Raw genomic sequence first — 15927 nt, forward strand, 5'->3', positions numbered from 1 at the left:
TCCTTCAAAGAGGAAAGAGGCTGACATCCGGGTCTTAGTTGGCACATCAGGATGGAATTCAGGGAGAGCTGTCTCCTTTCCATATACAGCATGGACTTTGGGGTCTGGTCTGTTCTCCCCCTATGGCATCTCTCTGTTCTGTTTGCATGTCCTTGTTTTTCCTCTCTCCAGCCTAACATTCCAGCCTTTTGGTCATAATGGGTGACAACTCAATCTGGCTACTTCCGGCTGACAAGGGGTGTCGTGGGGGTTTGAGGCTGGTATTAGGCCGAAGGAGGGGGTTCAGTGGGAGGAGGTGCGTAATGGTGAAGTAACATCTGGTTGGTGGCAACTCGGGTCATCTGGGTTAGCTGCTGTTGGAGGAATCTGAGGACACAAGGGGCAACTAAGAGTAAACTATAAACTGTTATTAAGGGGCCCAGTAAGGGCATTAGCCAGGCTATTATGGGGGACTGGAATTCTGGATCGAGTTTACATCTCAATGACTAGTATTAGGATTTAGTATAGATAAGACTGCATTATTGTAACAATACTTTTCTCTAAAATCACCCTTATTTTTATTAGAAGTAGCCAGATTAAGAAAATAATTAACAGTTGGCTTGATTATTTGCACAAGTGCAGCAAGAAGAGCAATTGATTACATAGGCTCTTTTAAATATGCTTTGCTGGAACTTTTTGTAAGGAATTTCAGATTGAACGTTTAAAGGCCTCTCTAGGCCAGAAAGCCAAGTAAGACTTGCCCTCAGGTTGTGCTTGCAGTACCTGTACATTTGGGTGAATTCTTCTCTTCTCTGAGGTTCCCAAAACATTCTTGAGGTTCTTGCATCTGCCAGGCAGTGACTTTCTTTACTCACTTGGTAAGGCTGCTGGGAACTCTGTAAGCAAGGTACTAGGCCAGTTCTTTTAAGGGGCTTTGTTGGCTTTATGAAGTCAATCTTAATTCTTTAAAGCTGTCTGTTCATATCTGAGTTTACACACGTGTCTCTCAGGTATGACGTTCCAGTCAAAGCCTTGGTAATACAACCAGTGATTTTAATTGGTTCTCTTACAAGGAAAGCAGATTCTTATTGAACTTGTGCAAATAAATATACTGCCATGAAATATAAAAATAGTTACTGAGAGTTTTTAAATTCTGGAGGGATCAGGTAGAGAGAAAGATAAAGTTTCAATTCTGCTTATAAAGGCAGTCATTTACTAAACTGTTGTCAGCTTAAGAGAAAAAGCTTAAAACACTTTATCAACAACATTTGAAACAAAAAGCACAAAATCATCTTCTTTAGTTTACTTAATCTTATGTAACTAATACTTGTTCTGCTGTAATCTAGTTTTTTACTAGCTTAAGAGTAATAAGACAGTGACTATAAATAATAAAAGACTTACAAATGACAATGGTTAAAGATCTGATGAGAGCTTACTGTAAGACAGTTGACATAAGGAAATTCTGATATTTCTGTAACACAAAACATTCAGTAACAAAGTTTAGCATTATTCTTTTTGACAGTGCTTTCTAGGTAATTAAGCAGGTAATTATATATCAGATAAATAAGCTAAATTAACCAAATTCTTTCTCCAATGAGAAAAAGTCTTTCTGACATGTTCCAGGGGCCCTCTGGAAAATATCAGAGTTAACTAGAGGTAAAAGCACTTTTTTGAATCTGATTTTAGGAAGTTGTTAAAAGTTTTAAGGCACTTGCTTAAATAGGATTATAGGTTGCTATGAAGCAACACTTATCTAATTAACTAGAGTGACAACAAAGTACTTCAAAGGCAAATAAAGAAGGTTACATAGTTGTTATCAAAGTTTAGCTTTTAGTCTTTTTAATATTAAGATCTCATTTTCTTAAAGACTCTGACAACTCACTGAGACTTTAAGCATAAGAAACTGCTTTGATAAAACAATTAGAAGAACTTTCTGCAATCTTTCAATATTAAGAGCAGACTAACAGTTAAGAAAACGTCTTTTTAACTGAAAACAAAATTCTAATTTTGCTGTGTACTTGATACTGAGCCTCATTTGCTTTAATTTTATATAGCATGACCATATTAAATTATTCTACAAACTCTTTACAACTTTCTTTTTACATTTAGATCTCTCTTCCTAAATAAACAGCTGTACTTTAGAACAAAGTTACTTTCTTTTATCAAGAGTATTTTTTGGCATGCAGAAATGTTTTTCTTACTACTTTAAGTAGTTTTGATTAGAACTTAAAACTATTACTTTAACTTTCAGTGAACACTGAAAAATAGGCTACTGTAAACTGTTACACTAGCATTTTTCAGATTGATACGTTTATGAATGTATATTATCATTTTTGGAAATGTGCTTTATAGCACAATTTTTTATTAGGCACAAAATATGTCTACATAACTTAGCAAACTTTAAGAATTTTGGTTACTACAAAAATTCTCAGGCTGTTTGCATATATATATATATATACTGTTATACATTAATACAGTATTATTATTAAGATATTTATTTGCTAGGCTTGTTTACTTATTTTTAGCAACTATGCTAGATTACTTACAAAACTTTTACTGAATGTTAGACAAAGCCAAGCCTTTAAGCATTTTATTCTTACAAGATTTAGCAGATAACATTGACTTAAATGACCTTAGGTCAACTTAGGCAGCTGATAAGAACAAGGAAATGCCTGCCTCAGCTAAACTCAAATTAGCATTAATGCTTAACATTTTTTACTAGATTCTCTAGAATGCCCAATCCTCACAAGCGCTTGTTTTTAAATAAAATATTTTTCATCTGTACACCTAGACACACAAACGTACAAACTGAGATACAACAACTACAGTCAGCAACACTTTTTTCGCAAAAACATATACACAGATAGACAAACCGATACAAAGACTTGAGTCACTGATATCCAATGCCCTCTCTCTTCTCAGCTTCTTGTCTGTGGCTTCTGGAACTAGAGGGTGGGAGGGGCATGTTCTGGTAGGGGAAGAGGGCGGTGAAGGTGGAAGGAGAGGGGGAGGGGGTGGTGCAGCCACTGGAAGAGGAGAGCAGGACAACTGGCATGGTTGAGAATGCTGGACTTTAAGATGAAGGTGACACGTGTGAAGACAAAGGACTTAAAGATGGTGGTTGAGGGAGGGGGAGGGGATTGCAAGCTGAGGGAGGTGGGCGACTGAGGTTTTCTGGTGGATCTGAAAAGGAAGGACTGAGCAGAGTAAGAGGCTGACAATCTTTAACTGGAGATTGGGCCAGGAGAACCTGAGTCATAGAACACTTAACATAAAGGTCTTGACAGGAGTGCAATGTCCAAAAAGCCTGCACATACGGGATTTCATTCTACTTTCCGCTCTGGTGGCAATAATTAGTTAAATCGGTGAGGAGGCTAAAATCAAAAGTTCCCTCAGGGGGCCAGCGAGATTGATTGTCCAAGGGATACTGAGGCCCGGCCTCAGAGCAAAGGAAGACTAACTTCTGTTTGCGAACTTCCTGGGACAAATATAGAGTAGCCAGATTAGAAATGAGACACCACAGTGGGGTCTGAGCCTCTGCTTTCATGGGCTGGTTCCCTATGTCTGCCCTACTTCCTAAAAAAAAATCCCGCTGAGAGGAGTGCCCAGCGTCCCAAGTGCACCAAATCAGGGGAGACGGCTTGGGAGCCTGGGTGAGGGACGTCTCCCCCACCGCAGGGCCAGGGGCGAGTATCCTGGATACTTGCAACTGATGGGCTGAATACCTAAGACCTGGATGGAGCTATGATTTTGGACGGACCAGGTGAAATGGAGTTAGGAAGGGAAGCAGACCGGGGGAAACTGAGGGACTCACCAGAAAATAATCTACGCAGCAGAGAGCAGGCTGAGGTCCTGGGTCGGGGAATGAGGGGGCGGGGCCGCCGGTGGCCGGTCGGGCCGCGCTCATGCTCCTTCCCAGGTTTCAGCACCATAAGTAAGATAAATTCTAGCTGAAATAAGCAGGCAAAGAGAGACAACAAAGGGCCAGGTAATTTATTTAAATACCCCTGGGTGAGGTTCTGTGGCCTTCTTGTCACAGGCCAGAGAAGTCACACCTGGTTGGGGAGGTGGGGGGCTTATAAGGGATTAAGAGGGGGAGGAGTGGGCAAGCTATCTTAGGGGGTGTGGAGAGGTATGATTGGCTAAAGGTGACATAATAGACAACTAGAAACTTTTTTTCTTTCCAAGAGGAAAGAGGCTGACATCCGGGTCTTAGTTGGCACATCAGGATGGAATTCAGGGAGAGCTGTCCCCTTTCCATATACAGCATGGACTTTGGGGTCTGGTCTGTTCTCCCCCTATGGCATCTCTCTGTTCTGTTTGCATGTCCTTGTTTTTCCTCTCTCCAGCCTAACAGTTTTTAGTATATTCACAGAGTTGTACAATCATTTTTAGAATATTTTCATCACCTCAACAAGAAACCATGTACCCTTTTGCAGCCATTCCCATTTTCCTCCATTTTGCAACCAACTCCCTGTCCCAAGCCTTAGGTAATGAACTTACTATCTGTATAGATTTGTCTATTGTGGACATTTCATATAACAGAATCATACAATATGTGGTCTTTTCCATCTGGCTTCTTTTACTTAGCATAATGTTTTTAAGGTTCATCCATGTTGTAGTATATATCAGTGTTCCATTCCTGTTTTGTTTTGTTTTTTGCCAAATAATATTCAAGTCTATGGAGACAACATTTTATTGATCCTTTCATTAGTTGGTGAACATTTTTGAGTTGTTCCCACTTGTTGGCTATTATGAGTAACATTCCTGGACATAGGTTTTCATTTCTCTTTGTCTTAAGTATAAGACTGGAATTTCTGGGTTATATGTTAACTCTAGGTTTAACCTTTTGAGGAAATGGCATATTGTTTTCCAAAGTGGCTACATCATTTTACATTCCCACCAGCAGTTTCTGAGGGTTCCATTTCTCTACATCCTCACCAATACTTACTGTCTGTCTTTTTGATTATAGTGATCTTAGGAAGTATGAAGTGGTTTATCATTGTGGTTTTGATTTGCATTTCTCTAATGACTAATGGTATTAAGCATCTTTTCATGTACTTATTGAACATTTCTATATCATTTTTGAATAAATCTCTTGAAATCTTTTGCACATTTTTAATTAGGTTTTGTCTTACTGTTATAAGAAGTATTCATGTGTTATGGACATAAGTCCTTTATGCAATGTATCATTTGCAAAACTTTTCTTTCATGCTGTTTTTATTTTTTCACTTTCTTGGTGGTATCATTTGAGGTATAAAAATTATAATTTTATTTAAGTCCAATTTATTTACTTTTTCTTTTGTTGATTATGTATATGAGGTTATATCTAAGGCCTTACCTAAGTCAAGGTCATGAAGATTTTCTTCTAAGAGTTTTATAGCTTTAGTTCTTATATTAAGGTCTATGACCAGTCTGAGTTAATTTTTGTGTATGGTGTGAATAATGGGTCCAACTTCATTCTTTTGTATTTGGCTATCCAGTTGTCCCAGCATCACTTGTTGAAAAGACTGTATTTTTCCCTATTGAATTGTCTTGGCACCCTTGTTGAAAGTGAACTAGACTAGAGATGCATAGATGTATGGATTTATTTCTGGACTTGCAGTTCTATTCCATTGGTCTATAGGTCTAGCATTATGCCAGTCCCACACTGTCTTGACTACTGTAGCTTTGTAGTAAGTTTTAAAATTAGAAAATACAGTCTTCCAGCTTTGTTCCTCTTCTTTCAAGATTGACTTGGCTATTCTGGGTCCCTTGAATTTCAATATGAATCTTAGAATTAGTTTGTCAATTTCTGCAAAGAAGCTTGCTAGGATTTGATAAACTTTGCATTGAACTGTAAATCAATTTGGGGAGTATTGCCATCTTAGCAATATTAAGCCTTCTGGTCTATGAGCAGGAGCTATTTTTCTATTATTGAGGTCGTCTTTAATTTCTTCTATCAATGTTTTGTAGTTTTCAAAGTATAAGTTTTGTGTTTCTTTTGTTAAGTTTATTCCTAAATATCATTCGTTTTGGTCCTATGGTAAATGAAATTTAAAAAATTTTATTTTCAGAATGCCTATTTTCAGGGTATAGAAATTGATTATCCTACAACCTTGCTAAACTCTTTCGTAGTTCTAATAGTTTTATAGTGGACTTCTTAGGATTTTCTATATACAAGTTCATATTATCTTCAAATAGAGATAGTTTTACTTCTTTCTTTTCAATCTAGATGCATTTTACTCCTTTTTCTTGCCTAATTTCCCTGGTTAGAGCCTCCAGGACAGTGTTGAATAGAAGTGGCAGGAAGTGACACCCTTTTAATCTTAGAGGGAAAGTATCCAGTTTTTAATCCTTAAATATGATGTTACCTGTGGGATTATTGTACATGCCCATTATCATGTTGAAGAAGTTGCCTTCTCTTCCTAGTTTGTTGAGTGTTTTTATCATGAATGACTGCTAGAAATTTGTCAAATTATTTCTGCATCAGTAGAGATAATCATGGAAATTTTGTTTTTTCTTCAAATGCTATCATGTATTATGTTCATTTATTTTTTTGGATGTTAAAACAACCTTACATCCGTAGAATAAATCTCTTTCGATCCTGTTGTATAATCCCTTTTATATATTTCTGGGTTTTGTTTACTAGTATTTTGTGAAGATTTTACATCTATTTTTGTAAAAGGTAATGGTCTGTAATTTTTTTCTTGCTGTGTTCTTTTCTGGTTTTGGTATCTGGATAAGTAGAGTTAGGAAGTTTTTTCTTCTATTATATCTTTTGGAAGAGTTTGTGAAAGAATTGGTACTCTTATTTAAATGTTTGGTAGAATTCAGCACTGAAGTTACCTGAATCTGGAGATTTCCTTGTGGAAAAATTTTAAATTACTAATTCAGGCTCTTATAGATTGTTTCAAGTTTTCTATTTATGATTGTGTTTTTGTAGTTTATGTGCCTTTTTAGGAATGAGTCCATTTTATTTCTATAACTTCCATAGTAATGGCCCCTCTTTCATTCCTGATTTTGGTAATTGGAATGTTTCTACTTTTTTTCTTGAAAAAAAATGAAAGTTTTCTCAATTTTTAAAAATATTTTGGAAGAAACAACTTCTGGTTTTGCTGATATTTTCTACTGCCTTTCCATTCCGTATCTTATTAAATTTCCCTCTGTTCTTTATTTTTTCTTTACTTCTGCTTGCTTTGGGTTTGTTTGCTCTTGTTTAAGAAGCGTTCTTAATGTGTTTTGAAACAATTCCTTTTTTAGTATATTAATTAAGAGCATGGTCAGCTTGATTTGAGTTAAAATTCCTCCTTTGCTACTTGCTAGCTTTGTAATTTGAGACAAGTTATTCTTAGAAAAATTATTATATAAAATGATGACGACAATATATATATCACTGGTGGCTTGGATGATTAAATGGCATAATGTGTTTAAAGTGCTTAAGTGGGTCTGATAATTAGTGTTCAGTAAATAGTAACAATTACTAGTTATTGAATATTCCACTTAGGAATTTGCATATTTATATTTATCATAGCCATTTCTTTTCACAAACATAAAAAATACATCCTTCTAAGTCCTGATGAGCAAAAATTTTCAATTAGTAGAATCTGAAATGAAATTTTATATCACCAGTCTCTATATGAATGTCATAGGCTTTGTACCTGTATTATATTTTTTTAAAAACTTGAAAAAAGTATACAAAAGTGACAGTTTTTAAATACATTTTTGGTAAAAAAATTGATATAGTACTAGGCTGGATAACCACCTGATTTGTTTTATATTTATTGCCTGATTAAATTGATAATTTATGTATTTGTGAATCATCAGTCTTTGGCATATATGTTTGCACTTAGATTCTGGCAATTAACCGTGGAGAAAATCTGAAGATATTGACAGTCAAGGTCAACATTTCTGATGGAGTGAAGAATGAATTCTGTAGGTGGTGCATCCAAAACAGGTCTGTTTTTAGATTTTTACAGAATTTCTTTTCTGTCATTTCTAAAATACCATTGAAAGCTATGTATATTGATATGGAAAGAAGTCCATTATGTAAAAGTAAAAATAATGACAGACAATAGATACAGTATTCTTTTTACATTAAAAGAGGATATATGTTGTATATTTTAAATAGGAAATATTTGGGAGGCTACCTAAGAATTATTAATAGTGGTTATTTCTGGGGAGAGGGACTTTTACTTTTCTATACCATTTGAATCTTGTATTTATAAAGAACGTGTTTTCTTTTATGAGATGATTAGTGAATGAGAATGTGCTACATATAACATATCTGAAACGTTTTGTTCATTAAGGGTAATTGAAATAAAAATTTATCAGCTAGTATAATATAGATCTCTAAACACACTCTATGTAGTTTACCTAACATATTTTGCACATTAAGGATGATTGAAAAGAAACAGACATTAAATTTATTGGGTATTTCAGAGAAAATTTTTGTTGGAATTCTCTATTGAAACCATCTGGGCCTGGAGATTTCTTTTTTTGGAACCTTTTAAATTACAAATTTGGGTTCTTTGTTGAGTTTTAGTAATTGTGGTTTTGAGAAATTGGGTCCCTTTTTTTTTTTTTTGCTGAGTTTATGAACTTAAGGTTGTTTGTAGTGTTTCCTTATTACATTTTAATAGCTTTAGATATGAGGTGCTATCCATTATTTTATTCCTTAATAATTTGTAGCTTCAGTTTGTGTTTTTTCAATCTTGCTAGAGATTTGTCAATTTTATTTTTTGAAGAACCAGATTTTTTCATCATCAACTCTCTATATTTTCTTATTTTCAGTTTCACTGATTTCTGCTCTTTTATTCATTAATTTTTTCATTCTGGTGGATATGGGTATATTTTGCTTTTCTTTTTCCTGTTTCTGTCGATACGAACTTAGATTATTCATTGGAAACTTTTTTTTAATATAAGCACTTAGTGTTATTAATCTCCCTTCAGCACTGCTTTAGCTGTGTCCTACATATTTTGATATATTGTGTTTTCATCTTTATTCAGTTTTGTGTATTTTTTTTTTTGGTATCATTAGTCTACAATTGCATGAAGAACATGATGGTTACTAGACTCCCCCCATCATCAAGTCCCCACCACATATCCCATTACAGTCGCTGTCCATCAGCATAGTAAGATGCTGTAGAATCACTACTTGTCTTCTTTGTGTTGTCCAGCCCTCCCTGTGTCCCCCACTACATTATGTCTCCTAATAGTAATGCCCCTTTTTCCCCCTTGTCCCTCCCTTCCCACCCATCCTCCCCAGTCCCTTTCCCTTTGGTAACTGTTAGTCCATTCTTGGGTTCTGTGAGTCTGCTGCTGTTTTGTTCCTTCAGTTTTCTTCTTTGTTCTTATACTCCACATATGAGTGAAATGATTTGATACTTGTCTTTTTCCGCCTGGCTTATTTCACTGAGCATGATACCGTCTAGCTCCGTCCAAGTTGTTGCAAATGATAGGATTTGTTTTCTTGTTATGGCTGAGTAATATTCAATTGTGTATATGTACCACATCTTCTTTATTCATTCATCTACTGATGGACATTTAGGTTGCTTCCATTTCTTGGCTATTGTAAATAGTGCTACGATAAACATAGGGGTGCATTTGTCTTTTTCAAACTGGGCTGCTGCATTCTTAGGGTAAATTCCTAGGAGTGGAATTCCTGTGTCACATGGCATTTCTATTTTGAGTTTTTTAAGGAACCTCCATACTGCTTTCCACAATGGTTGAACTAATTTACATTCTCCCGAGCAGTGTAGGAGGGTTCCCCTTTCTCCACATCCTCACCAAAATTTGTTGTTGTTTGTCTTTTGGATGTTGGCCATCCTAACTGGTGTGAGGTGATATCTCACTGTGGTTTTAATTTGAATTTCTGTGATGATTAGCGATGTGGAGCATCTTTTCATGTGCCTGTTGGCCCTCTGAATTTCTTCTTTGGAGAACTGTCTGTTCAGCTTCTCTGCCCATTTTTTAATTGGATTATTTGCTTTTGTTCATTGAGGTGCATGAGCTCTTTTATATTTTGGAAGTCAACCCTTTATCAAATATGTCATTTATGAATGTATTCTCCCATACTGTAGGATGTTTTTTTGTTCTATTGATGGTGTCCTTTGCTGTACAGAAGCTTTTCAGCTTGATATAGTCCCCCTTGCTCATTTTTGCTTTTGTTTTCCTTGCCCGGGGAGATATGTTCATGAAGAAGTCGCTCATGTTTATGTCCAAGAGATTTTGCCTATGTTTTTTCCTAAGAGTTTTATGGTTTCGTGGCTTACATTCAGGTCTTTGATCCATTTTGAATTTACTTTTGTGCATGGGTTTAGACAATGATCCAGTTTCATTCTCTTACATGTAGCTGTCCAGTTTTGCCAACACCAGCTGTTGAAGAGGCTGTCATTTCCCCATTGTATATCCATGGCTCCTTTATCATATATTAATTGACCGTATATGTTTGGGTTAATATCCGGACTCTCTTCTGTTCCACTGGTCTGCGGGTCTGTTCTGTGCCAGTACCAAATTGTCTTGATTACTGTGGCTTTGTAGTAGAGCTTGAAGTTGGGGAGCGAGATCCCCCCTGCTTTATTCTTCCTTCTTGGGATTGCTTTGGCTTTTCGGGGTCTTTGGTGGTTTCATGTGAATTTTTGAACTCTTTGTTCCAATTCGTTGAAGAATGCTGTTGGTAATTTGATAGGGATTGCATTGAATCTGTAGATTGCTTTAGGCAGGATGGCTATTTTGACAATATTAATTCTTCCTAGCCAAAAGCATGGGATGAGTTTTCATTTGTCAGTGTCCTGTTTAATTTCTCTTAAAAGTGTCTTGTAGTTTTCAGGGTATAGGTCTTTCACTTCCATGGCTAGGTTTATTCCTAGGTATTTTATTCTTTTTGATGCTATTGTGAATGGAATTGTTTTCCTGATTTCTCTTTCTGCTAGCTCATCATTAGTGTATAAGAAAGCAACAGATTTCTGTATAGTAATTTTATATCCTGCAACTTTGCTGTATTCAGGATATTAGTTCTAGTAGTTTTAGAGTGGAGTCTTTAAGGTTTTTTATGTACAATATCATGTCATCTGCAAATAGTGACAGTTTGACTTCTTCTTTACCAATCTGGATGCCTTGTATTTATTTGTTTTGTCTAATTGCCGTGGCTAGGACTTCCAGTACTATGTTGAATAGCAGTGGGGAGAGTGGGCATCCCTGTCTTGTTCCTGATCTTAGGTGAAAAGCTTTCAGCTTCTTGCTGTTCAGTATGATGTTGGCTGTGGGTTTGTCATATATGGCCTTTATTATATTGAGGTACTTGCCCTCTATACCCATTTTGTTGAGAGTTTTTATCATGAATGGGTGTTGAATTTTGTCAAATGCTTTTTTAGCATGTATGGAGATAATCATGTGGTTTTTATCCATCTTTTTGCTGATGTGGTGGATAATGTTGATGGATTTTCGAATGTTGTACCGTCCTTGCATCCTTGAGATGAATCCAACTTGATCATGGTGTGTGATCCTCTTGATGTATTTTTGAATTTGGTTTGCTAATGTTTTGTTGAGTATTTTTGCATCTATGTTCAGCAGGGATATTGGTCTGTAATTTTCTTTATTGATGGAGTCTTTGCCTGGTTTTGATATTAGAGTGATGCTGGCTTCATAGAACAAGATTGGAAGTGTTCCTCCTCCTCCAGTTTTTGGAAAACTTTAAAGAGAATGGGTATTATGTCTTCTCTATATGTCTGATAAAATTCAGCGGTGAATCCATCTAGGGGGTTTTGTTCTTGGGTAGTTTTTTGATTACTGATTCAATTTTGTTGCTGGTAATTGGTTTGTTTAGATTTTCTGTTTCTTCCTTGGTCAGTTTTGGAAGGGTATATTTTTCTAGGAAGTTCTCCATTTCCTCTAGGTTTTCCAGCTTTTTAGCATATGTATTTTCATAGTATTCTCTAATATTTCTTTGTATTTTTTGTGGGGTCCATCGTGATTTTTCCTTTCTCATTTCTGATTCTGTTCATGTGTGTAGATTCTCTTTTTCTCTTAATAAGTCTGGCTATAGATTTATCTATTTTGTTTATTTTCTCAAAGAACCAGCTTTTGGTTTCATTGATTTTTTTCTATTGTTTTATTCTTCTCAATTTTATTTATTACTTCTCTGATCTTTATTATGTCCCTCCTTCTGCTGACTTTGGGCCTCATTTGTTCTCCTTTTTCCAGTTTCAATAATTGTGACTTCAGACTATTTATTTGGGATTGTTCTTCCTTCTTTAAATAGGCCTGGATTGCTATATACTTTCTTCTTAGAACTGCCTTTGCTGCGTCCCACAGAGGTTGGGGCTTTGTGCTGTTGTTGTCTTTTGTCTCCATATATTGCTTGATCTGTTTTTATTTGGTCATCGATTCATTGATTATTTAGCAGCATGTTGGAAGCCTCTGTGTGTTTGTGAGCCTTTTTGTTTTCTTTGTACAATTTATTTCTAGTTTTATACGTTTGTGGTCTGAGAAGTTGGTTGGTAGAATTTCAATCTTTTTGAATTTACTGAAGTTCTTTTTGTAGCTTAGTATGTGGTCTATTCTGGAAAATGTTCCATGTGCACTTGAGAAGAATGTGTATCCTGCTTCCTTTGGGTGTAGACTTCTTTAGATGTCTGTTAGATCCATTTGTTCTAATGTGTTGTTCAGTGCCTCTGTGGCCTTACTTATTTTCTGTCTGTTTGATCTGTCTTTTGGAGTGAGTGGTGTGTTGAAGTCTCCTAAAATGAATGCATTGCATTGTATTTCCTCCTTTAGTTCTGTTAGTATTTGTTTCACATATGCTTGTGCTCCTGTGTTGGATACATATATATTTATAATGGCTATATCCTCTTATTGGACTGACCCCTTTATCATTGTGTAATGTCCTTCTTTATCTTTTACTTTCTTTGTTTTGAAGTCTATTTTGTTTGATACAAGTACTGCAACACGTGCTTTTTTCTCCCTATTGTTTGCATGAAATATCTTTTTCCATCCCTTCAATTTTAGTCTGTGTATATCTTTGGGTTTGAGGTGAGTCTCTTGTAAGTAGCATATAGATGGGTCTTGCTTTTTTATTCAATCTTTTATGCTGTGTCTTTTGATTGATGCATTCAGTCCATTTACATTTAGGGTGATTATCAATAAATATGTACTTATTGTCACTGCAGGCTTTGGATTTGTGTTTACCAAGGGTTCAAGAGTAGTTTCTTCACTACCTAACCATCTAATTTAACTGTCTTATTAAGCTATTATAAACACAGTCTTATGATTCTTTATTTCTCTCCCTTCTTATTTTTCCTCCTCCATTCTTTATATGTTAGGTGTTTTATTCTCTTTTCTTTTGTTTTTTGTTTGATTGCTTTTATTAATAGTTGATTTTATTTTTTGCCTTTAGTTAGTATTTGGTTGGTCTTCTTTCTTTGCTGTGATTTTATTTTCCCTGGTGACATCTATTTAGCCTTAGCAGTACTTCCATGTAGAGCAGTCCCGTTAAAATATCCTGTAGAGGTGGTTTGTGGGAGGCAAATTCCCTCAACTTTTCCTTGTATGGAAATTATTTAATCCCTCCTTCAAATTTAAATGATAATCTTGCTGGATACAGTATTTTGGTTCAAGGCCCTTCTGTTTCTTTTCATTAAATATATCATGCCATTCTCTTCTGGCCTGTAAGGTTTCTGTTGAGAAGTCTGATGATAGCCTGATGGGTTTTCCTTTGTAGGTGACATTTTTTTTCTCTCTGTCCACCTTTAATACTCTTTGTCTTTGATCTTTGCCATTCTAATTATTATGTGTCTTGGTGTTGTCCTCCTTTCGTCCCTTGTGTTGGGAGATCTGTGGGCATTTATGGTCTGAGAGACATAGCTCCTTCCCCAACTTGGGGAAGCTTTTTCAGCAATTATTTCTTTAAAGACACTTTCTATCCCTTTTTTCTCTCTCTTCTTCTGCTACCCCTATAATGCGAATATTGTTCTGTTTGGATTGGTCAAACATTTCTCTTAATATTTTTTTCATTCCTAGAGATCTTTTTATCTCTCTCTGCCTCAGCTTCTCTGCATTCCTGTTCTCTGATTTCTCTTCCATTAACAGTCTCTTGCACCTCATCCAGTCTGCTCTTACGACCTTGTATCCATTGGTTCATTTCTGTTATCTTCCTCCGGACTTCAACTCTTAGCTCTTGCATATTTCTCTGCAGGTCCATCAGTATGGCTATGACTTTTATTTTAAATTCTTTTTCAGGAAGATTGGTTATATCTATCTCCCCAGGCCCTCTTTCTGAAGTTTTCTGAGTGATTTTTGACTGAACCAGATTCATCTGCCTTTTCATGGTGATAGAAGTGGTTGCAGGCAGGTGGCGCATGTGTCAGCTCAGAGAACAAAGTTCCTTCCTGCTTCTTGGTCGCCTTGCCCTTCTCCGCTGCCTGTGCCGTCTACACACACACCGGGAACAGTCTTTAGGATAATTTTCTGAGCTGCCGTGTGCAGGGTGGCCCTCAGGATAGCCTAGCACACTGCAGGGGTTCGCAGACACACTGGGTGTGTTCTCCTGTGAGAATGGTGCCCATTCGTGCCTGCTGGGCCTTGTTCTGTCTTTCACTGCCTGTGTTGTCTACCCGCACACTGGGAGCAGTCTCTGGGATAATCTCCTGAGCTTCCATGGGCCGGGCAGCCCTCGGGATAGCCTAGCACATTGTGGGTGGTCACAGATGCACCAGGTGTATTCTCCTGTGAAAATGGCGCCCCTTCGTGCGTTCCGGACATTCTTCCACCTTCTGCTGCCTGTGCCAGTTACCCGCATTACTGGGAGCGGTCTCTGGGATAATCTCGTGAGCTGCTGTGGGTAGGGCGGCCCTTGAGATAGCCTAGTGCACTGAGGGTAGTGTCAGACATGCCGGGTGTGTTCTTGTGTGAGAACAGTGCCCCTTCGTGCCTTCTGGACCTTGCTCTGGCTTCTTCTGTCTGTCCCATTTAGCTGCACGCTGGGAGGAGACTCTGTGTGGTTGCTATGGGCGGGGCTGTTCTCCGGCTACTCTGCAGCTGTGGTGGGTTAGCCAGTTTGGTTGCAGCACCGGCTGGGGGGAATGAATGACAGCCTGCTTATCACCCTGAGGAGCTTCGGGTCTGCTTTACCCCCCATGAGGTTAGGGGCCCTGAATTTCCTCAAGATTCCCAGCCTGCTGGGCTGAGTGTGCTGGGATGATTTTGTCCAGCGGTTGGGCCCTTGTCCCTTTAAGACTTTTAAAAAGCACCCGCTTTTCTTTTGTCCCAGGGGAGCCGGCTGTGGGGACCTGCTCACAGTCTCTGTCTCGGATTTTACTTTTCTGTTTCTCTAATATCCAGTTCACCATGCAATGTGTGTCTATGCTCCCAGTGCAGATTACTAGGGCTGGTTATTTAGCAGTCCTATGCTTCCACTCCCGCCCCACTCTGATTCTTTTCCTTCCCATCCCCACTGGTGAGCTGGGGTGGGGAGAGTGCTCAGGTCCCGCTGGGTCACGGCTTTGTATCTTACCCTTTTTGTGAGATGCTGAGTTCTCGCATATGTAGATGTAGCCTTGCTATTGTACTGTATCTTCTGGTCTCTCTTTTAGGAATAGTTGTATTTGTTCTATTTTCAAAAATATATACGGTTTTGGGAGGAGATTTCCACCACCCTACTCCTACCGCCATCTTGAGCCCCCTCAGTTCTGTGTATTTTTTAAATCTGTGAGACTTCCTCTTTGACCCATGGATTACTTACAAGTGTGTTGTTTAATTTCTAAGTGTTTGGAGATTTTCTTGGTTTCTTTCTGTTAGTTGTTTCTGGTTTGAATCCATTATGGTCAGAGAACATACTCTTCTATGATATAAATTATTTTAAATTTGTCGAGGTTTGTTTTATGACTCAGGATATGGTCTGTTTTGATAAATGTTACATGAGCACTTGAAAAAGCAATTGAATTCTGCAGTTGTTGGGTTTAGTGTTCTGTA

General features: G+C 37.3%; 1 protein-coding gene across 2 annotated transcripts in view; it reads left to right on the top strand.

Moving 5' to 3' along the window:
* Positions 1 to 15927, top strand: part of SRBD1 (S1 RNA binding domain 1) — a 226603-nt gene that overhangs the window by 47612 nt on the left and 163064 nt on the right. For both annotated transcript variants that reach the window (XM_057497248.1, XM_057497247.1), the window contains exon 10: positions 7812 to 7915. In XM_057497248.1, coding sequence (XP_057353231.1) covers positions 7812 to 7915 — 104 coding nt within the window. The remainder of the gene's footprint in view (positions 1 to 7811; positions 7916 to 15927) is intronic.

Source organism: Manis pentadactyla, chromosome 2 (assembly GCF_030020395.1).
Source record: "Manis pentadactyla isolate mManPen7 chromosome 2, mManPen7.hap1, whole genome shotgun sequence".
Classification (NCBI taxonomy): domain Eukaryota; kingdom Metazoa; phylum Chordata; class Mammalia; order Pholidota; family Manidae; genus Manis; species Manis pentadactyla.